Source organism: Chelonia mydas, chromosome 5, assembly GCF_015237465.2.
Source record: "Chelonia mydas isolate rCheMyd1 chromosome 5, rCheMyd1.pri.v2, whole genome shotgun sequence".
In the NCBI taxonomy this organism is placed as follows: domain Eukaryota; kingdom Metazoa; phylum Chordata; order Testudines; family Cheloniidae; genus Chelonia; species Chelonia mydas.
In genome coordinates this window covers 59,937,790-59,960,311 of record NC_051245.2, presented here as the reverse complement: position 1 = coordinate 59,960,311, position 22,522 = coordinate 59,937,790, and the positions used below count along the sequence as shown (strand labels likewise).

Below are 22,522 nucleotides of genomic sequence, written 5' to 3'. Positions count from 1 at the left end.
CTTCCAATCTATGAATAAAAATTAGAAGATGAGATCTACTAATTCTAAAATCTTAAAGGACATAGGCCCAGATCTATAAAGGGATTCAGATAACGCATCACTGAGCATTGTGGTGCTTAACTTTTAGGCACATAGAAAATCACAGGAACAAAACCACAATCCACAAAGCCTGAGTTAGGTGCCTAGGATCCCTATAAGATGAAATGGAGAGATAGGTGCTGTAGAATGCTATCCACAAAAGTTAGACAGGGAGACACCTAAACTAGCCAGTCAGAGATGCCAATGACAGGTGTATGTGCTAAGCCACTCTTGACACATTTTGGGGACTACCCGGACTGTTAAGGGGTTCTCTTATTGCCTGCCCTGTAACTTTGGGGGTCTTCACGCTGTGCAGTTGTGGTTCAATTTCTTGACACCAATAGCCAGCCCACAAGCACACTCAGGCTCTCACCAGTCTTGTTACCCTCTGCAGGGTGACACCAAGAGGACTTTCAGTCCTGAGTCTCCCCAAATTAGGGTTACTATATTTCAGGTTCACAAAAAGAGGACACTGCCAGAGGGGCAGGGGAGTTAGAGGGGACATACAGTTGGAGGAGCTGGAGGGGGTATTTGGGAGGTGCTGGGGGGTGTATACTTGGGGATACTTGGGGATGCTGGAGGGGTATGTGTGTACTGGGAGGAGTATTTGGGGGGTACTGGAGCGGGTATCTGTGGCGGGAGTACTCACTGGAGGTGGGGGGCTGTGTCTCTTCCGGTGGAAGGGCGGCTGGTTCAAGCCCAGGACACAGTGCCAGCCATCAGTCAGTGCCTCCCTGTGGGACCCCCTCCCCAGGGCTAGGAGCCAGGGCCTGGATAGGTGGGATCCAGGAGCTGTGGCTGCAGGGGAATGGACCAATCAGCTGTGGATGCAGGGAGGGACCAGTCGGGAAGCGGACCAATCAGGGCTCTTTCTGAGCTGCAATGATTGTTCTGCAAAACCCCCGGACATTGCCTGTTGTTTGGAAAATCTGCTGGGACTGAGGGTGAACGGTAAAAAAAGAGGCAATGTCCAGGAACACCCCGATCGACGTATGGTAAACCTACCCCAAATTCATTGTAATTCTTCATTACCACACATTCGGACCATTCCCCCCTGGTTTGTCACACCTGAAAGCATGAAACCAGCCCCATAGATATCACTTACTTTGGCACACACAGTCCACACCGTTTGAAAACCAGAGATCTGCTTTGGAAGAAAATAAAAAGTTTATTTAAGAGAAAAAAACACAGATTCAAAGATGAAATAGTGAGGGAAAGCTAACCTGTACAATTTTCAGAGGGGTAGCCATGTTACTCTGTATCAGCAAAAACAATGAGGAGTCCTTGTGGCACCTTAGAGACTACCAAATTTATTTGGGCATAAGCTTTCATGGGCTAGAACCCACTTCATCAGATGCATGGAGTGGAAAATACAGTAGCAGGTATATATATACAGTACATGAGAAGATGGGAGTTGCCTTACCAAGTGGAGGGTCAGTCTAATGAGAGAATTCAATTAACAGTAGAACACCAAGGGAGGAAAAATCACTTTTGTAGTGGTAATGAGGGTGGCCCATTTCAAACAGTTGACAAGAAGGTGTGAGTAACAGTAGGGGGCAATTAGTGTGGCAAAATTACTTTTTGTGATGACCCATCCACTCCCAGTCTTTATTCAGGCTTAATTTCATGGTGTCCAGTTTGCAAATTAATTCCAGTTCTGTAGTTTCACGTTGGAGTCTGTTTTTTAAGTGTTTTTGTTGAAGAATGGCCACTTTTAAGTCTGTTATTGAGTGACCAGGGAGATTGAAGTGTTCTCCTACTGGTTTTTAAATGTTATAATTCCTGATGTCAGATTTGTGTCCATTTATTCTTTTGCATAGACACTGTCCGGTTTGGCCAATGTACATGGCAGAGGGGCATTGCTAGCACATGATGGCATATATCACATTGGTAGATGTGCAGGTGAATGAGCCCTTGATGATGTGGCTGATGTGGTTAGGTCCTATGATGGTGTCCCTGGAATAGATATGCGGACAGAGTTGGCAGCGGGATTTGTTGCAGGGTTTGGTTCCTGGGTTAGTGTTTTTGTTGTGTGGTGTGTAGTTGCTGGTGAGTATTTGCTTCAGTTTGGGGGACTGTCTGTAAGCGAGGACTGGCCTGTCTCCCAGGATCTGTGAGAGTGAGGTATCATCCTTCAGGATAGGTTGAATATGCTTGATGATGTGCTGAAGAGGTTTTAGTTGGGGGCTGTAGGTGACGACTAGTGGCGTTCTGTTACTTTCTTTGTTGGGCCTGTCTTGTAGCAGATGACTTCTGGGTACCCTTCTGCCTCTATCAATCTGTTTCTTCACTTCACCAGGTGGGTATTGTAGTTTTAAGAACACTTGATAGAGATCCTGTAGGTGTTTGTCTCTGTCTGAGGGATTGGAGCAAATGCGGTTGTATCTTAGAGCTTGGCTGTAGACAATGGATTGTGTGATGTGTCCTGGATGGAAGCTGGAGGCATGTAGGTAAGTATAGCGGTCAGTAGGTTTCTGGTATAGGGTGGTGTTTACGTGGCCATCGCTTATTAGCACTGTAGTGTCTAGGAAGTGGATCTCTTGTGTGGACTGGTCCAGACTGAGGTTGATGGTGGGGTGGAAATTGTTGAAATCCTGGTGGAATTCCTCAAGGGCCTCCTTCCCATGGGTCCAGATGATGAAGATGTCATCAATGTAGCGCAAGTAGAGTAGGGGCGTTAGGAGACAAGAGCTGAGGAAGCGTTGTTCTAAGTCAGCCATAAAAATGTTGGCATACTGTGGGGCCATGCGGGTACCCATAGCAGTTCCGCTGACTTGAAGGTATAAATTGTCCCCAAATCTGAAATAGCTGTGGGTGAGGACAAAGTCACAAAGTTCAGCCATCAGGTTTGCCATGACATTATCAGGGATACTGTTCCTGATGGCTTGTAGTCCATCTTTGTGTGGAATGTTGGTGTAGGGAACTCCTCCTGAAGGTCGAAACAACAGACTGCACTTTTACATAGAGTGCTTCCACCGATGTATACGGGCTGAAATTGTGGAAAAGCAGCATCACTTGCCCCATAACCTCAGCCGTGCAGAACACAACGCCATCCACAGTCTCAGAAACAACTCTGACATCATAATAAAAAAGGCTGACAAAGGAGGTGACGTAGTCATCATGAATAGGTCAGAATATGAACGAGAGGCTGCTTGACAACCCTCTGACACCACATTCTACAGGCAATTACCCTCTGACCCCACTGAGGATTAGCAAAAGAAACTACACCATCTGCTCAAGAAACTCCCTGAAGAAGCACAGGAACAAATCTACACTGATACACCCCTAGAGCCCCGACCAGGGGTATTCTATCTCCTACCCAAAATCCATAAATCTGGGAATCCTGGATGCACCAACATCTCAGGCATTGGCACCCTGACAGCAGGATTGTCTGGCTATGTAGACTCTCTCCTCAGGCCCTATGCTACCAGCACTCCCAGCTATCTTCGAGACATCACTGACCTCCTGAGGAAACTACAATCCTTTGATGATCTTCCAGAAAACACCATCCTAGCCACTATGGATGTAGAAGCTCTGAAAAAGCGGTTAAATGGTGAGGTAAAAAGTTTGTGGATGATACAAAATTACTCAAGATAGTTAAGTCCAAAGCTGACTGTGAAGAGTTACAAAAGGATCTCACAAAGTGGGTGATGGTGAAATAAAATGGCAGATTAAATTCAATGTTGATAAGTGCAAAGTAATATATGTTGGAAAACATAATCCCAACTATCCATACAAAGTGATAGGGTCTAAATTAGCTGTTACCACTCAAGAAAGAGATCTTGCAGTGATTGTGGATATTTCTCCGAAAGCATGCACTCTGTGCAGCGGCAGTCAAGAAAGCTAACAAAATGTTAGGAACCATTAAGAAAGGAATAGATAAAAAAAAGAAATAGATAATAAAAAAGAAAATATTATAATGGTAGTATATAAATCCATGGTATGCCCACACCTTGAATGCTGCATGCAGTTCTGGTCACCTCATCTCAGAAAAGATATATTAGAATTAGAAAAGGTGCAGAAAAGAGCAATGAAAATTATTACGGGTATGGAATACCCCTACAAGGAGAGATTAAAAAGACTGAAGCTGCTGAAAGCTTAGAAAAGAGAGGACTAAGGGGGAATATGATAGAGGTCTATAAAATTATGAGTGATATGGAGAAAGTGAATCAGGAAGTGTTATTTACCCCTTCATATAGCATAAGAACCAGTGGTCACCCAATGAAATTAATAGCAGGTTTAAAACAAACAAAAGGAAGTACTTCTTTACATAATGCATAGTCAAGCTGTGGAACTTGTTGCTATGGGATGTTGTGAAGGCAAAAGTATAATTGGATTAAAAAAAGAGCTAGATAAATTCATGGGGGATAGGTCCATCAAAGACTGTTAGCCAAGATAGTCAGGGGACACAAGTCCATGCTTCAAGTGTCCCTAAACCTTTGACTGCCAGAAGCTGGGATTGGACAATGGAATGAATCACTCGAAATTGCCCTGTTCTGTTCATTCCCTCTGACGCATCCGGTACAGGCCACTGTCAAAAGACAGGATATGGGGCTAGATGGCACATTCACCTGACCCAGTATGGCTGTTCTTATGTTGTTACGTTTTCTATTGCCTTAAAACAGTTTTCCAGAGTATTCCTAGCTAAAGGAAGGATCCAGTATTCATGAACAGCCTCCCACCTCAAGAGTCAAAACTGTCCCTCAAGTTCTGGATAAAAAACTTCTGTTCCAAGCCTGCTTTTAACAGGCTTTTTCCTTCTTTTCTCTCTCTCACAGCCTGTCTACACTACAGAGTTACGTCAACTTAAATTACGATGATGTACAGCCACTGCTGTATTTAAACCACTGGTGCATGTCCAAACTATGCTTCTTGTGTCGGTGGAGCATGTCCACATGAACAGCTCTTGCATCAACACAAAGAGCAGTGCACTGTGGATAGCTATCTCACTGTGCAACTGGCCACCATCTGCCACAGGGCATTCTGGGATGGGTTTGCAATGCCTCATGGTGCAGGTTCAGTGTCCGATGATGCAGCTTTCTGCATCCCATCATTTCATGGCCTTCCTAGTACATTTTATGCTGCTTTTCAACAGTCCCTGTAAACTGCCTGCCTACCACCTCTGTCAGAAAGCATGGATCCTGCACTGCTCTCCAGTATTGTGATGAGCGTTATGAACACAACATGCCTGATCCTGTAGTATTTCATGCGCTGCAACTCTGATGATGCCATGGTATCTGCCCTGTTTTGTGTCATGGACAGAAACAATTCAAGATTGATGTTAGCATTCACAGAGCAGCTGCACCTGGTGGACCATCAGTCCTGGGCTTGAGAAACAAGCACTGAGTGGTGTGATCACATTGTTATGCAGGTCTGGGATGACGAGCAGTGGCTGCAGAACTTTCGGATGCACAAAGCCACCTTCCTGAAACTGTGTGCAGAGCTTGCCCCAACCCTCCAGCGCAGGGACTCCAAAATGGGAGCTGCGCTAACAGTGGAAAAGCAAGTGGTGATTGCTGTGAGGAAGCTGGCAATGCCAGACTGCTACCAATCAGTTGAGAATCAGTTTGGAGTGGGGAAATCCACCTGGGGGTTGTAGTGATGCAAGTGTGCAGGGCCTTTAATTGCCTCCTGATACAAAGGACTGTGACTCTGGGCAATGTGCATGAAATAATGGATGGTTTTGCAGCAATGGATTCCCTAATTGGGTGGGGTGATAGATGGCACACATATCCCCATTTTGGCTCCAGACTACCTTGAGATGGAGTACATCAACATGTTATACCAATAAAATAAAAACCAGCAGGATCTTATTAAAGGGAGAAAGGCAAAATGCCACATTTATTGTGAATACAGAAAGAATCATAGTAAGCAGTTAGTTATAGCTATAACATTCCATTTAGTTTCATATTTATTCACACATTCATTCATACACACACATAGGTTCTGCAAGGTTGTTCTCGTAGTTACCAGCCTTAGAGTTGCTCGTGCCAAGCCACTGGCCAGGTGGCCTGGACATGAGGAGGGAGCAGGGCCTTGTCAGATGCTCATCTGATGCTCCTGGAAGTTGGTTTGCAGAATCAGACCTCAAAATTCTCACTTTCTAGAGTCCATTTTTATAGGAATTTATTCCTATGCCAGTCTATGGGAATTGCTTCATCATGCTGTTGCTGAATCAATCAGCATATAGCACATTCCTGACGGCTCCGTGCTGCCAGATGTTATCTTGTTCTTCGGTTCTCCTATCCTTGAGGCTGTTGGGTGGATTCCAGTCTGCCCTCCGAGGGTCCTCTGGTTGTTTCCACTTGACGACTTCTTTGGCCGATGGACACTGGATTCTTAGGCTGGCACCTCCCTGATCATTCAGTTATTATCCACACCAAGCATCCATCCACATACATCCTCTATCTCTATTTTAATCACAATTGTTAACAAAGCGAGATGAATACAACAAAAGGGCGGGGAGTCTCTCGGTGCTGTTTCTGTTGTTACAGAGTATTGCTTTGAGTCTCTCTCTGTGTGAGTAGTTGTTGTTACAAAGTATTGCTTTGAGAACAGACTCTGTCTTAGAATGTACTAACACAATTAGCAGCTTGCAAGTTTCATACAGAGAGGGAGAGAAACAGTAAAAACAAGAGAGCAAAAACCAAGAGACCTCTTATTTAGTAATACCCTGGAATTTAAACTATGGGGAATCAAACTCATTTGTGATTTTAATACAGAACTTCTTTAATATGATCCAACAAACAGAAAGGGCTACTTTTCTATGGCCTGCAAATGCTAATGAATCACCAGGGTAATTTCACTGATATCAATGCAGGCTAATCAAGGAAGGTACTTGATGAACATGACGAAGCTGCACGCAGGGACTTTCTTTCCAGAACAGAGGATTACCATTGGGTATATGGAAATGCCAATAGTAATCCTGGGAGAACCTGCCTACCCCTTGCTCCGGTGGCTCTTGTGGTTGTACGCTGGCCACCAAGACAGCAGCAAGGAGCGCTTCAGCAACAAGCTCAGCAGGCACAGAATGACTGTAGAATGTGCCTTTGGCCACTTAAAGAGGCGCTGGTGCTGTCTCCTCTGCAGGTTAGACCTCAGTGAGAAAAATATCCCCATGGTTATAGCTGCCTACTGTGTCCTTCATAATATATATGAATCAAAGGAGGAGAAGTTTCCTCAGAGGTGGAGCATGGAGGTGGAGCGGCTATCAGATACCAGGGCTGTAAAAGGGGCTCAATGGGGAGCTATTTGGATTAGGGAGGCTTTGAAGGAGCATTTTAAGAATGGGCCATTGGCATAGATGACTCGTGCCTCCCCATACTTGGGGGGTACAATCTAAAGGGGAGGACACGACCTCCCTAGGTGTCTCCTCTGCCCAGTGCCTCCTCCACCCCGCCCTGCGGCCAGCCCAGGGCCGCTGTGCTCTCCCCGTTCCACATTACCCTGCACCTCCCTCTGTCACATTCAGCTGCTCTCTCTGATAGCTGGGTGGGGAGTGGGACAGAGCCGCTTCTGCCTGAGAGAGCATGGCTGGGAGGTGGCCTGCTCCCTGCCCAGGCTTGACTGCCAATGACAGGGGCCAAGCAAGCTGGAGACCCTTTAACCCCCTGGCATGTGCTAATATAACACTGCAAATGCACCTATTGGTATTGTCTCTGAATGTCAGCAGTAGTCACCATATGCTGGATGATAATAAAGATTTGTTCACTTTCCATAAATTCAGTTTTATTCCATACCCATGCAAACCTATTTATGTATTGGTAACATAAATTGCACACACACAGGGAAAAGTATCTTTAAAGGGGAAGGAAAAGGAAATTGCCAAGCACATTTGCCAGTCAGGCTCTCAGAGCTGGGTGTATGTCCAGCTCTCACTGTGCTGCTGAGGCCCCAGAGGAAAGGAGGAATAGGGGAGGGGGCTGTTGCAGGAAAGTGCAGGAAAGCAGTTCTGTATGGGCTGCAGAGGGAGGGGGGCACAGATGTGTTCAGACTGAAGTTCAATCAGAAACCGCAACATGTCTGTTTGCTCCCTGAGCAGTGTTTTCCTCTGTTCCTGCCTGTTTCCTATCCTGACTATCCCTCCACAATCTGTCACTGATTGCCTCCCTCCGTGCTCTCTGCTCACAATTCGAAGCACCAGATGCCTGCAGCACCTCCTTAAACATTTCTTCCTTACTTCTCCAATTTCTTTTCCTTAGCTGGGTGAGGTGCTCTGCTGTTGTGTGGGAGACAGTCAAAGGCACATCTGCAGCTACTAAAGAAACAATAACAGAGGTGTTATTGTCAGTGCACTTACACCCTTGACCCAAATGAGTAACAAACACATCTTTTTCACTTTCCGTTGGCACCCACACAGCAAGGTGGTAGTCCCAGCCATGGTGAGTATGGCCCGGGAGGAGGGGGTGAGTTAGGACAAAGGTGTGGGGTAGCCATGAGGGTATCAGTACCAGAGCATAGGGCTACTGCACTGAATACTGGCACCATTTTTCACAGGCTGGGGTGACTGCAGCTGCTATCTCACTCCTGAGGTTAACCAAGGCTGCAATGGTCCAGCTCCTGCATGCATGTGGCTTCAGACCAGGACTGTATGCTGCTGCCCTGTGTGCTGCTATGGTCCCTGCTGAACTAATCACTGCGTGGCATGGCAAAGTTTCATACCATGGGGGAAGAAACAAGGCAGCCCTCCCAGGAAAACTTCAGCAGAGGATTGGAGATCACCCCCAAGAAAGTTCCCTCGAGATCTCTATGGAGGATTCCCGGGACATCTCAGTGTGCATAAACAAACTTTTCTGCAGGGTCCCCTCTCTCAAGCTGTAGAGGGGAATGAGAAGCAGATAGAAACTGTTCCTGCACTGGTTATTCACTACTTCTTGTAGCCTGATTAAAAAAGTAGTACATGAGCAGATGGTCCCTGCATTATTGAAACAGAATGAGTACTTACCAGAGGTTCCCACCCATGCATCAGGCTTGCCAGTGCTGGACGGCTAGGAATGGCTAGATTTTCCAGGAGTCAAAAAGCGTTCCTGGCTCACCACACCACCAGATCATACGCGCCGACTTATGCTCCCACCGGTGCGTACTCGATCCCCCTCCCGCACGGCCCTGCCCCAATTCCACCCTTGCCCTGCCCCCTCACACCCCTGCCCTTCCCCCATTCCAACCCCTTCCCCAAAGTCCTTGCCCCAACTCCGTCCCCTCCCTGCCCCTATTCCGACTCCTTCCCCAAATCACCGCCTCTTCCCCACCTCCTTCCCTGAGTGCATCATGTTCCCGCTTCTCCCCCTCCCTCCAAGTGGCAGGGCAGGAAGCGCTGGGATGGAGGCAGATGAGCGGGGATGCAGCACGCTCAGGGGAGGAGGTGGAAGAGGTGGGGCATGGGGGGGGGAGCTTGGCTGCCGGTGGGTGCAGAGTACCCCCTAATTTTTCCCCATGGGTGCTCCAGCCCCAGAGCACCCACAGAGTCGGTGCCTATGCACCAGATCACCCTGTTTCCTGTCCCCCATCCTTCTCTTCCTCCACTTCTTTGCCCAGCATGTTGTCCTCTGGATTCACTCTGGTTGCCAGTGACTCCAGCCTTCCCGAAGTATCCAAGGGGCTCTTAGCAGTGGAGATGGCGTCACTGCCAAAGATGGAGTGCAGCTTCCTGTAGAAGTGGTGTGTCTGCAGCTCTGTACCAAAGTGGCCATTTGCCTCCCTTGCCTTCTGGTACACCTGCCTCAGCTCCTTGATTTTTATGCAGTACTACAGCATGTCCCTGTCATAGCCCTTCTCCACCATACCCTGAGCAACCTGGCCATAGACATCAAAGTTCCTGTGGCTGAAGCAGAGTTGTAACTGCACAGTCTCCTCTTCCCACAGATCCAGGAGATTCACCACCTCTCGAGTACTCCAGGCAGGAGCGAGTTTGCTGAGTGGAGGCAGCATATTCAGCTGGGCAATTGCTCTCCAGGTCGAGCAAACAGGAAGAGTATTTTCAAAACTTCTCGGGGCTTTAAAGGGGAAGGGGCATTCACCTGTGTACCTGGCTGCAGGGCAGCAGAGTTCAAAGTGGCAACCAGCGTGGTCATGGTGAGCATTGTAGGACACCTCCTGGAGGTCCCTTATGGCCACATAAGCCACGTAGCATCTACACTGACACTGCATCGCTCTAAGGACGTTGCGATATGCTTAATGCCTCTTGTCCAGGGAGTTTTATTAGGTCAGTTTAGCAGGCGCATTAAAGCGGTGGAGGAGCACTGCAGTGTGTACACCTGCATATTTAGGTCAGTGTAAGCTACCTTACATCAACTTAACTTTGTAGTGTAGACATGCCCACAGTCTATGGTTACCTTTGGTTATTCAGAGTGGGGAAATTCCCTCTTGGCTTCAGAGCTGGGATGTTCTGTTCAATGTCAAGTTTGTCTCAGTGTATTTCCATTACCTGTAATGGTTCATTGTTGTTTTCTGCTGGGTTGGACAACAGATAGTTATTTGAAGCTGGTTTTATGTAAACAACTGGTTTTGGTGGTGCCCCTCCCGGCTTGACAGCTCACTGCCTTGCTGTGAGGTATAGTACTGATTATGAGCACAGTTTTCTATATACACAAATGCATACATTTACAACCACAGTCTGTATAAATATTTCATAATGACATCACATTCAGAACATTGTAAGTTTCACAAAAGACTTACCTGATACACGTTTATAGTACAATAATACAGTATGCAATCATTTAGCTTAAATGGTTATTTTTAGAGTTTAAACCTCCTCTTCTTCCTTTGGGGTATCTGGACCTTGATTGGGTCAACCCCTCCCCTCACAGAGATAGACACCTACATCCAGGTTGCAGGAAGGTGCCTATCTCTCCTTAGCGATCCATGAATGGAAACCTGTCTCCTGCAGTCAGGTGGCTTAGGTTCCTAAGTAGTTTTTTGTGAGAATGAGTCAGACGCCTGCCTCCACATAAAATGGCTGGAGCAGGAGGTGCAGTGGTGGGTCAGAAGGGGTGACTGCCTGGTGGCCTTTAGTTATACATGTGGCATCCCCACATCAGAATATCCCATAGTTCAGTGGTTAGAGCACTGTCCTGAGAACTAGAAGACCCCCTCTTCAAATTCTTGCTCCCTTTCAGGCAGAGAGGGAACCTGAATCTGGGTCTCCACATCCCAGTTAAGTGCTCTACCCACTGTGCTAAAAGTTATAAGGTGGGTGACAGCAGTGGCACCTCTTCCTCCGGACAGATTTTGAATGGGCCCTGATCTAGGCAGGCAGCCTCTGAGTATGCCAAGTGGATTGGACCCTGCATGCGAGATTGGTGTTTATCTGCCTGTATTCCACAGTTCAGGGATTGCTCAAGGAATTAGGTGGACACCTAGAGTGAGGCAGCAGTGCACAAGCCAGAGAATCATAGAATCATAGAATATCAGGGTTGGAAGGGACCTCAGGAGATCATCTAATCCAACCCCCTGCTCAAAGCAGGACCAATCCCCAACTAAATCATCCCAGCCAGGGCTTTGTCAAGCCTGACCTTAAAAACCTCTAAGGAAGGAGATTCCACCATCTCCATGGGTAACCCATTCCAGTGCTTCACCACCCTCCTAGTGAAAAAGTTTTTCCTAATATCCAACCTAAACCTCCCCCACTGCAACTTGAGACCATTACTCCTTGTTCTGTCATCTGCTACCACTGAGAACAGTCTAGATCCATCCTCTTAAACATAAAAAAGAAGCTTACAAGAAGTGGAAGGTTGGACATATGACCAGGGAAGAGTATAAAAATATTGCTCGGGCATGTAGGAATGAAATCAGGAGGGCCAAATCGCACCTGGAGCTGCAGCTAGCAAGAGATGTCAAGAGTAACAAGAAGGGTTTCTTCAGGTATGTTGGCAACAAGAAGAAAGCCAAGGAAAGTGTGGGCCCCTTACTGAATGAGGGAGGCAACCTAGTGACAGAAGATGTGGAAAAAGCTAATGTGCTCAATGCTTTTTTTGCCTCTGTCTTCACTAACAAGGACAGCTCCCAGACTGCTGCGCTGGGCATCGCAAATGGGGAGTAGATGGCCAGCCCTCTGTGGAGAAAGAGGTGGTTAGGGACTATTTAGAAAAGCTGGACGTGCACAAGTCCATGGGGCCAGACGAGTTGCATCCGAGAGTGCTAAAGGAATTGGCGGATGCGATTGCAGAGCCATTGGCCATTATCTTTGAAAACTCGTGGCGAACGGGGGAAGTCCCAGATGACTGGAAAAAGGCTAATGTAGTGCCAATCTTTAAAAAAGGGAAGAAGGAGGATCCTGGGAACTACAGGCCAGTCAGCCTCACCTCAGTCCCCGGAAAAATCATGGAGCAGGTCCTCAAGGAATCAATCCTGAAGCACTTACACGAGATGAAAGTGATCAGGAACAGTCAGCATGGATTCACCAAGGGTAGGTCATGCCTGACTAATCTAATCACCTTCTATGATGAGATTACTGGTTCTGTGGATGAAGGGAAAGCAGTGGATGTATTGTTTCTAGACTTTAGCAAAGCTTTTGACACGGTCTCCCACAGTATTCTTGTCAGCAAGTTAAAGAAGTATGGGCTGGATGAATGCACTATCAGGTGGGTAGAAAGTTGGCTAGATTGTCGGGCTCAACGGGTAGTGATCAATGGCTCCACGTCTAGTTGGCAACCGGTGTCAAGTGGAGTGCCCCAGGGGTCGGTCCTGGGGCCGGTTTTGTTCAATATCTTCATAAATGATCTGGAGGATGGTGTGGATTGCACTCTCAGCAAATTTGCGGATGATACCAAACTGGGAGGAGTGGTAGATACGCTGGAGGGCAGGGATAGGATACAGAGGGACCTAGACAAATTGGAGGATTGGGCCAAAAGAAACCTGATGAGGTTCAATAAGGATAAGTGCAGGGTCCTGCACTTAGGACTGAAGAACCCAATGCACAGCTACAGACTAGGGACCGAATGGCTAGGCAGCAGTTCTGCGGAAAAGGACCTAGGGGTTACAGTGGACGAGAAGCTGGACATGAGTCAGCAGTGTGCCCTTGTTGCCAAGAAGGCCAATGGCATTTTGGGATGTATAAATAGGGGCATAGCGAGCAGATCGAGGGACGTGATCATTCCCCTCTATTCGACATTGGTGAGGCCTCATCTGGAGTACTGTGTCCAGTTTTGGGCCCCACACTACAAGAAGGATGTGGAAAAATTGGAAAATATCCAGCGGAGGGCAACAAAAATGATTAGGGGTCTGGAACACATGACTTATGAGGAGAGGCTGAGGGAACTGGGATTGTTTAGTCTGCAGAAGAGAAGAATGAGGGGGGATTTGATAGCTGCTTTCAACTACCTGAGAGGTGGTTCCAGAGAGGATGGTTCTAGACTATTCTCAGTGGTAGAAGAGGACAGGACAAGGAGTAATGGTCTCAAGTTGCAGTGGGGGAGGTTTAGGTTGGATATTAGGAAAAACTTTTTCACTAGGAGGGTGGGGAAACACTGGAATGTGTTACCTAGGGAGGTGGTAGAATCTCCTTCCTTGGAAGTTTTTAAGGTCAGGCTTGACAAAGCCCTGGCTGGGATGATTTGATTGGGGATTGGTCCTGCTTTGAGCAGGGGGTTGGACTAGATGACCTCCTGAGTTCCCTTCCAACCCTGATATTCTATGATTCTATGATTCTTTGGAACCCCCTTTCAGGTAGTTGAAAGCAGCTATCAAATCCACCCTCATTCTTCTCTTCTGCAGACTAAATAATTCCAGTTCCCTTAGCCTCTCCTCATAAGTCATGTGCTTAAAGCCCCCTAATCATTTTTATTGCCCTCGGCTGGACTCTTTCCAATTTTTCCACATTCTTCTTGTAGTGTGGGGCCCAAAACTGGACACAGTACTCCAGATGAGGCCTCACCATGTCAAATAGAGGGGAACGATCACGTGACTCGATCTGCTGGCAATGCACCTACTTATACATCCCAAAATGCCATTGGCCTTCTTGGCAACAAGAGCACACTGTTGACTCATATCCAGCTTCTCGTCCACTGTAACCCCTAGGTCGTTTTCTGCAGAACTGCTGCCTAGCCCCTCAGTCCCTAGTCTGTAGCAGTTCATGGGATTCTTCTGTCCTAAGTGCAGGACTCTGCACTTGTCCTTGATGAACCTCATCAGATTTCTTTTGGCCCAATCCTCTAATTTGTCTAGGGCCCTCTGTATCCTATCCCTACCTTCCAGCATATCTACCACTCACCCAGTTTAGTGTCATCTGCAAACTTGCTGAGGGTGCAATCCTCGCCATCCTCCAGATTGTTAATGAAGATACTGAACAAAACTGGCCCCAGGACCGAACCTTGGGGCACTCTACTTGATACCGGCTGCCAACTACACATGGAGCCATTGATCACTACCCGCTGAGCCCGATGATCTAGCCAGCTTTCTATCCACCTTATAGTCCATTCATCCAGCCCATACTTCTTTAACTTGCTGGCAAGAATACTGTGGGAGACCGTATCAATAGCTTTGCTAAAGTCAAGGAATAACACATCCACTGCTTTCCCCTCATCCACAGAGCCAGTTATCTTGTCATAGAAGGCAATTAGATTAATCAGGCATGACTTGCCCTTGGTGAATCCATGCTGACTGTTCCTGATCACTTTCCTCTCCTCTTTGACACGGGAGACCGTGTCAAAAGCTTTGCTAAAGTCAAGAAACAATACATCCACTGCTTTCCCTTCATCCACAGAATCAGTAATCTCATCATAGAAGGCGATTAGATTAATCAGGCATGACGTACCCTTGGTGAATCCATGCTGACTGTTCCTGATCACTTTCCTCTCGTGTAAGTGCTTCAGAATTGATTCCTGGAGGACCTGCTCCATGATTTTTCCAGGGACTGAGGTGAGGCCGACTGGCCTGTAGTTCCCCGGATCCTCCTCCTTCCCTTTTTAAAAGATGGGCACTACATTAGCCTTTTTCCAGTTGTCCGGGACCTCGGATGATTGCCATGAGTTTTCAAAGATAAGGGCCAATGGCTCTGCAATGACATCCGCCAACTCTTTTAGCACTCTCGGATACAGCGCATCTGGCCCCATGGACTTGTGCTCGTCCAGCTTTTCTAAATAGTCCTGAACCACTTCTTTCTCCACAGAGGGCTGGCCACCTTCTCCCCATGCTGTGCTGCCCAGTGCAGTAGTCTGGGAGCTGACCTTGTTTGTGAAGAGAGGCAAAAAAAGCATTGAGTACATTAGCTTTTTCAACATCATCTGTCACTAGATTGCCTCCCTCATTCAGTAAGGAGCCCACACTTTCCTTGACTTTCTTCTTGTTGCTAACATACCTGAAGAAACCCTTCTTGTTACTCTTAACATCCCTTGCTAGCTGCAACTCCAAGTGTGATTTGGCCTTCCTGATTTCACTCCTGCATCCCCGAGTAATATTTTTATATTCTTCCCTGGTCATTTGCCCAGTCTTCCACTTCTTGTAAGCTTCTTTTTTGTGTTCAAGATCAGCAATGATTTCATTGTTAAGCCAAGGTGGTTGCCTGCCGTATTTACTATTCTTTCTACACATCGGGATGGTTTGTCCCTGTAACCTCAATAAGGATTCTTTAAAATACAGCCAGCTCTCTTGGACTCCTTTCCCCTTCATGTTATTCTCCCAGGGGATCCTGCCCATCAGTTCCCTGAGGGAATCAAAGTCTGGTTTTCTGAAGTCCAGGGTCCATATTCTGCTGCTCTCCATTCTTCCTTGTGTCAGGATCCTGAACTCGACCATCTCATGGTCACTGCCTCCCAGGTTCCCATCCACTTTTGCTTCCCCTACTAATTCTTCCTGGTTTGTGAGCAGCAGGTCAAGAAGAGCTCTGCCCCTAGTTGGTTCCTCCAGCACTTGCACCAGGAACTTGTCCCCTACACTTTCCAAAAACTTTCTGGATTGTCTGTGCACCGCTGTATTGCTCTCCCAGCAGATATCAGGGTGACTGAAGTCTCCCATGAGAACCAGGGCCTGCGATCTAGTAACTTACGTGAGTTGCCGGAAGAAAGCCTCGTCCACCTCATCCCCCGGTCCGGTTGTCTATAGCAGACTCCCACCACGACATCATCCTTGTTGCTCACACGTCTAAACTTAATCCAGAGACACTCAAGTTTTTCTGCAGTTTCATACTTGAGCTCTGAGCAGTCATACTGCTCCCTTACATACAGTGCAACTCCCCCACCTTCTCTGCCCTGCCTGTCCTTCCTGAACAGTTTATATCCATCCATGACAGTACTCCAGTCATGTGAGTTATCCCACCAAGTCTCTGTTATTCCAATCACATCATAATTCCTTGACTGTGCTAGGACTTCCAGTTCTCCCTGCTTGTTTCCCAGGCTTCTAATAATAATCATCTAATAATAAGAAATGGATCATTCACCGTTTTCTAATACAATAAAAATGCAAAAATTAAGTATCTGAATAAATGTAAATTAAACTATACAACTGCTTAAATAAATGTGTATAACTATAGTGTATACTCTTAGTTAGAAAAAAGAAGCACCAAATTTAGCATAAAGGCTATATTTAGTTGCAAATCAACATGTTTTAATGGTTACCAACTAACGAGAATCAACCTTTCTTTAGGAAAAAACTAAAAGTAAAATGCAAAACATGATTAAAATCCATGTTTTTAGTCACAGTTTCCTGCTTGCTGATTTAAATCAGGATTGAAAATGGTGCTTTAAATCCCTTTTATTTAAATCAATCCAGCCTGCTTGTTACAGATCCAGATCTTGTGGGAAATCTCCTGACAGTAATGGTTTCAAACCCCCCTTTTTTAAAAAGTTGGCACACTAGTGAGCTCTTTTACCATAATTGGTAATACTCCTTGATACAAGGCCATTTTATTTCCATATATGCATCTGATAAGTTTTGTACTGATCTACTAATGAGTTATTTTTAATTACACCTAAACATTTTACAAAGCCAAATAAATGTCTTATCATTTTACTGGTACAGTATATATTTGAAATGTTCGAAAACTATTTATTTAGTGCCCCGATAGAGCAGCGGTGTACATGTAATACATTCCTCAACACAGAAAGGTAGCAGTAACCTCTCACAGGTCATATGCTCACAGATAATTTATCATCCAACTAGGAGGAGGTAGTTAATTATACAACCCCTTCCTCCCAGGGGCTTCTGAGTTAACTGTGAACATACCCCTTAATTACAGTCACCGAACCTGAAGAGCATTTGACTGTCTCATTAACCACGTACTACATGTACAGGAAATAACAGAAGCAAAGCTACTGTCAGTTAAATTAACTAGTTGAATCGCACCTGAGAGCAAACAAGTGGACAACTTTCCTTCTGACTGGGACAGGTTGGATCTTCCTATGGTTGATAATTCACAGCATTTTCTCACATTGGGATGCTCATCCAGCTCAGACCCTTTCCTGCTCTTTGCAGAATCGTCTTAGATAGGTTCCTATTTCCAAGTGCAGTTTGCACCTGATGCCTGGTTGGATACTGTACAGCTGAATTACTCGAAGCCTTCTCTCACTGGGGGCCAGATGAGTGATGGGTGGAGTGTCCTCAACAGGCCTTGAAGTCAGTGGCCCACATACGATAGGACCCTTGATTACCGTGTTCTTCTGCAGCATAGCTACAATATTTTTTTTATGTCCTTTGACTATCAGGTTAAAGTGAATCAAAGTCATGTGGGTAGTGTAAGTATAGAAGATGTTTGGTTCAAATATGATAGTGCTATTCTTGTTTATTCGAGAGTTTTACTTTTCATGTACTTTGAAAAGAAAATGGATGGTACCTCATGACTGAAAGGACATTTCTTTTTTCACTTGGCCCCAAATGTTGTTTGTGGCTGTGTCTATCTTTGAAGAGCTTTAAGTCTATTTTTCAGGTGATGAAATATGTACACCCATCTCTATGAATAGCACCCAGGGGATGGGATCAGGGCACCAATGAAAATCTAAATACATGCTGAAAAAATGTTGTGATTTCCTAAGACAGTATCTAGTTATCGAAGTGTGGACATCCATCCCAAACCCACAATTTCCCAGCTCTTGTAGGATGCAATTAGTTTCATCTCTGAGAGTCAAAAGGCTATAGGTATTGTCAATTAGATTAAATAAAAACTCTGAGTCAAAAGGAGGAAAGTTATTTCCCCCTTTTACTTTAAACTGATTGTGTTATTTGGTTTGTTCTCAATAGTTTATGAAGAACTTGGCTCCTTTCTTTAGCATTTTCTGAGTCACTTTATCTTATGTTGAATGGAGGCGTCCCTGCAGCCAAGTGCCATCTGGTGGAAATTTTATTAAAAGAGATTGGGTATAAGGGAGAGATTTGTTCTTTGAATCAAAACACAAACCAGTTCACATGAGTAATGGCTCATTTATATAAAACCTTTCAATTTCCTACCCTTCTAGGTTAATACTTCATATCATACCAAGGGGAGGAGCTGCTGTTGAAAAAAAGAAAATATTTTGAAAGATGCCTGAACAAAGCATTGCCATGGAAGTACAATGTGGTGGTGATTGGTATTTCATCAGGAAACGACACTAACTACAGAATGCAAGCGCTCAACAGGCTGATTTCTGATAAATGGGACTCCTGAACAGCTTTAGCGTCATTTTGTTTTGATTAAAACAAGATGCCACATTACCCTTTACTTCTGATTTCTTTAGCACTTCCTCCTGTTTACGCTGCGCTCAGGGGCTGTGTAATAACAACACACAGCCCAGAACTGAGAATCCTTTTATTTTGTCTGGTATGAAAGATTGTTGAAATTGCCCCGCAGTTTAAAAACCCGGGTCAGATGCCTGAGCTGTCTCCGTCCGAGATTCCCTTCCTCTTACTGCAGAGTCCCGAGACAGACCTCAGAGGTGGAAATGGCTTTGGGTGATGCAGGGCAGCGAGAGCGTGAAGGTGTGTTGCGGGCACTTCGGACTGCGCTCGGATCTGTTCACCGCCGGTACGTTAATAAAGACTTTGGTTAAGGGCTGGAGAGGAGATGGAGGCTGGCGGGCGATTGTATGGGCCGTGTGAGGGCCATACCTGTTTCATTTTGGGATGGGGTGGGGGGGAAGACTGTTGCTTGGTTCAGGTGTTGGGAACTGAGATGGTTGCTAAACTGCAGGGATGCGGGGAGATGGTTGCGATTGGATCTGGGGGTGGGGATACTGTGTTGTTGGGGGGGGTACTATAGTTGCTTTGTTAGGGTGGGGTGAGAAGCTAATTGCTTGGTTGGGGAAGACGTTCCTAAGTAGGTGGTATGGGAGAAATTGGCTGTTTGGTTCGGGGGGTGGGGGGAGATAATAGGCGTGCTCGCTGCGGTGTGCATGCACAGCCCACCCTCTCTGTGTGCCAGATGACAGGCAAAGCCCCTATATATGTCGCCGGGAAGCGCATTCATCAGTAGCGCAATCCTTTCTCTTGCTTCCCAAGAAAGTTTGTATCCCAAAGAGCAGAGTCGAGCCGGGAGGCGTTCAGGGACCGGGCCGCTGAGAGCCTGGGACCCCGGGACTGCCCTGCACAAGACTCCAGCCCCCCATTTGCTCGGGCTCTGCGGGGAGCCATGGAAGATCCTTTCAGCCTAGACAGATTTTCCCCGGAACTCAACCTCTCGAGTGCCCTGCAGCCAGGCTGGAGCCTGAATCTTTCCTCCTCCCCCGGGGACCGGCGCTGGCCTTCCCTTGGCCGGCAGGTGCGGGTGATCTCCGCGGCCGCCATCCTGCTGCTGGGGCTGCTGGGCAACTGCCTGGTGCTGCATCGCCTCTGCTGCTGTGGCTGCTGCGGCCGGGGCCGGCGGCGGCGGAAGATGGATTTCCTCATCGCCCACCTGGCGCTGGCCGATCTCTACGGCTGCGGGCTGGCCCTGTTCTCGCATCTGGCGGCAGAGCTGCTGGGGGCCGCCTGGCCGGCGGGGGACGCCGCCTGCCGCCTGCTTAAGCTACTGCAGGGCTCTGGCCTCCTGGCCTCGTCCAACGTGCTGGTGCTCATCGCCTTGGAGCGGCACCACGTGGTGAGGCGGCCGGCGGACCCGCCGCTGCCCGCCCGGGCCCTGGCCGCGCTGGGCTGGCTGCTGGCCCTGCTGCTCGCCTTGCCCCAGGCCTTCGTGTTCAGGCTCGCCTCCCGCCCCGGGGGCAGCCGCTGCCTCAGCATCTTCGAGCAGCTCCCGCGCTGGCACGGCCAGGCTTACGGCGTGTACGGGGCCGTCACCGGCTTCTTGGCGCCCGTCAGCCTGCTGTGCTGGGCCTACGGCCGCATCCTCCTCGCCCTCTGGGCCGCCCAGGAGGAGAAGCCGCCGGCGGCGCGGGGGGAAGGCGGCAGCGGCCGCCGCCGCCTGGGGCTGCCGGCCGCGCGGCCCCTGCTGCTCAGGCTGCCGGCCGCCAGCTGCCCCATGCCCCGGGCTCGGGTGAAGACGCTGCAGCTGACGCTGGTGCTGATCGCCCTGTTCGCGCTCTGCCGCCTGCCCCGCTTCGTGCTGGAGCTCAGCATGGCCTTCGGGCCCGGCGGGGAGGCCCCGGCCGCGGCCGGGCTGCGGGAGGCGCGGGCCGCGCTCGGCATCGTGGCGGTGACCAACAGCGCGCTGAACCCCTACGCCTATCTGCTCTTCCAGAGCCACCGGCCCTGGGCGCGCCGTCTGCAGAGGAGCCTCTGCAGTGCGGGGCCCGGCCCGACCTGCTGCTGCCCCGGCCCAGAGCGGGAGCCTCGCCGCCGGCCGAACCACCGCGCCCAGCACCGACACCGCCCGAAGGACGGGCCGCCCCCCAGAGCCCAGCGCGCCGCCTTCTGCACCCCTCCGCCGCCACCCGGCTCAGACTCCCGGGAGCTTGAGGACACCTCCGCCTGCGAGAGCGGCTTCTAATCAGCCTTCCTCGGGGCGGGGGACACCGCCAAGCGGCACCCACCGCAGCAGGAGCAAGCAACAGGCCACCGAGGGCAGAGAACGATATCGTTTAACATCCTCCTTGGCCCAGTGCCCGGTCATCACCCCAGCCTGTCTTTCACCTGTCACCTCCCTCCCCCAGTCACTCCCGCGCACGCCTTTCTCTCTTCCCATTACTTTTCTGCCAAGTTTCTCTTGTGTCACTTCTTCCTGTTTCTCTCCCATACCCTTCCTCTCAATCATCTCTCCAACTTTCCCTTCTTTCTTTTTCCGGAGTTTGAATAACGACAAAGATGGGGTTTAAAGTTAACGTCCTCTGATGAGAGGCTCCTTACATGTTCAAAATGCTCCCAAGATACTGATCTTTGTGTTCCTGGGATGACGGAAATTCAATTCCCTAACCAAGCAGGGGGAACAAGCCTCATTCCATCACTTTTTGTAGCCATGTGATGACTAGATGTAATGTGGTTTATAGAAGCTGAACTGTGTATTTTGCATCTTTAATATTTTTATTACAACTGAAGTAGCTGCCTCCTTGTTCCTTAGGGATGTGGGGCTCAAAGATAGGGTTTTCAAAAGAGCACCAGTACTTTATAATTATATACAGATATGTATAGGCAGGAAGGAATTTCGGAAAGCCTTTAGCTGAAAGCCTCCTGAAAACTAGCCAGGATAGGGTTCTGTATTATGAGGTGTGTTTTCATGTCCTTAACCATAGCATTGTCCTTTGTGTTTTCAGTCTTTTTTTTTTTTTACAGGAGAAGAGTGCAAAAATCAGCAGGGCTGCTGTTGCTATGCAAACTGACTGAATGTTGTACATATGAATAGCTCTATATTTGTAACCTTTACAAAGCCTTCTGAATCTTTTTGTTGCACTCTGTGGACTTAGTGGTAGCCCATTTGTAAATAAAATCAATGAGTATATGAAGTGACATTTTGTTTAAAGAAACAATGTAAAAGTAATGGTTCCATTTTGTTTCAATCTGGCTGGACTCTAGGATAAGCTGCTGAATGTGTTAATAATCGGCAATGAAGACTGAGTCAGTGGGTTGTGTGGGCACGGTGTAATGGAAATCTACATGTACAAAACACACCTTGCAAAAGACAAAGGTCTTCTAAAATTTCTTTATATGTCTGCCTAACGAACAGTAATATAGAGTTCATTTGATGAGATAATTGGCTCCATCCCTCCTATTGTTTAGGATTTGGCAAATACCCATGTAGCTAATTGAATATTTTCTAGATGCCCTTTTGGGCCCTGTTCACACTACAAAGAAAGTGAAACACAGGGCTAAATCTTGTTTTCAGATAGCTAGGTAAAACTCCTATTGAGTTGAATGTTAATTGTATATCATATAGCACATTATACATCTGGTATATACATCAACACTACTAACATGCTAGAACTGGTTTCCATCTTTACTATAATTACAACAGAATTCTGAGACCTAGTGATAACAAGGGTTGTCCTTTTACATAGTGACAACTTGATTCCTGTAGATGGAACCTGAACAGTATTCCATAATTGGACTTGGAAGGTCCCACTGATGCTACAACTGGGAGCTACATAGTTACTGGTTCTCCTAACTTCATTGGAATTGT

At 47.5% G+C, this 22,522-nt stretch overlaps 1 protein-coding gene across 1 annotated transcript; it reads left to right on the top strand.

Moving 5' to 3' along the window:
- The first annotated feature begins 19,398 nt into the window (after window positions 1-19,398).
- GPR150 (G protein-coupled receptor 150) lies at window positions 19,399-21,844 on the top strand. The gene has a single exon (XM_037902506.2). The coding sequence runs from the start codon at window positions 19,607-19,609 to the stop codon at window positions 20,897-20,899; it is 1,293 nt and encodes a 430-aa protein (XP_037758434.2). The 5' UTR covers window positions 19,399-19,606; the 3' UTR covers window positions 20,900-21,844.
- Window positions 21,845-22,522: the final 678 nt, after the last annotated feature.

Excerpts from the sequence above, each read along its gene's own strand:
- GPR150 (XM_037902506.2), top strand. The coding sequence starts at position 19,607 with ATGGAAGATCCTTTCAGCCTAGACAGATTTTCCCCGGAACTCAACCTC.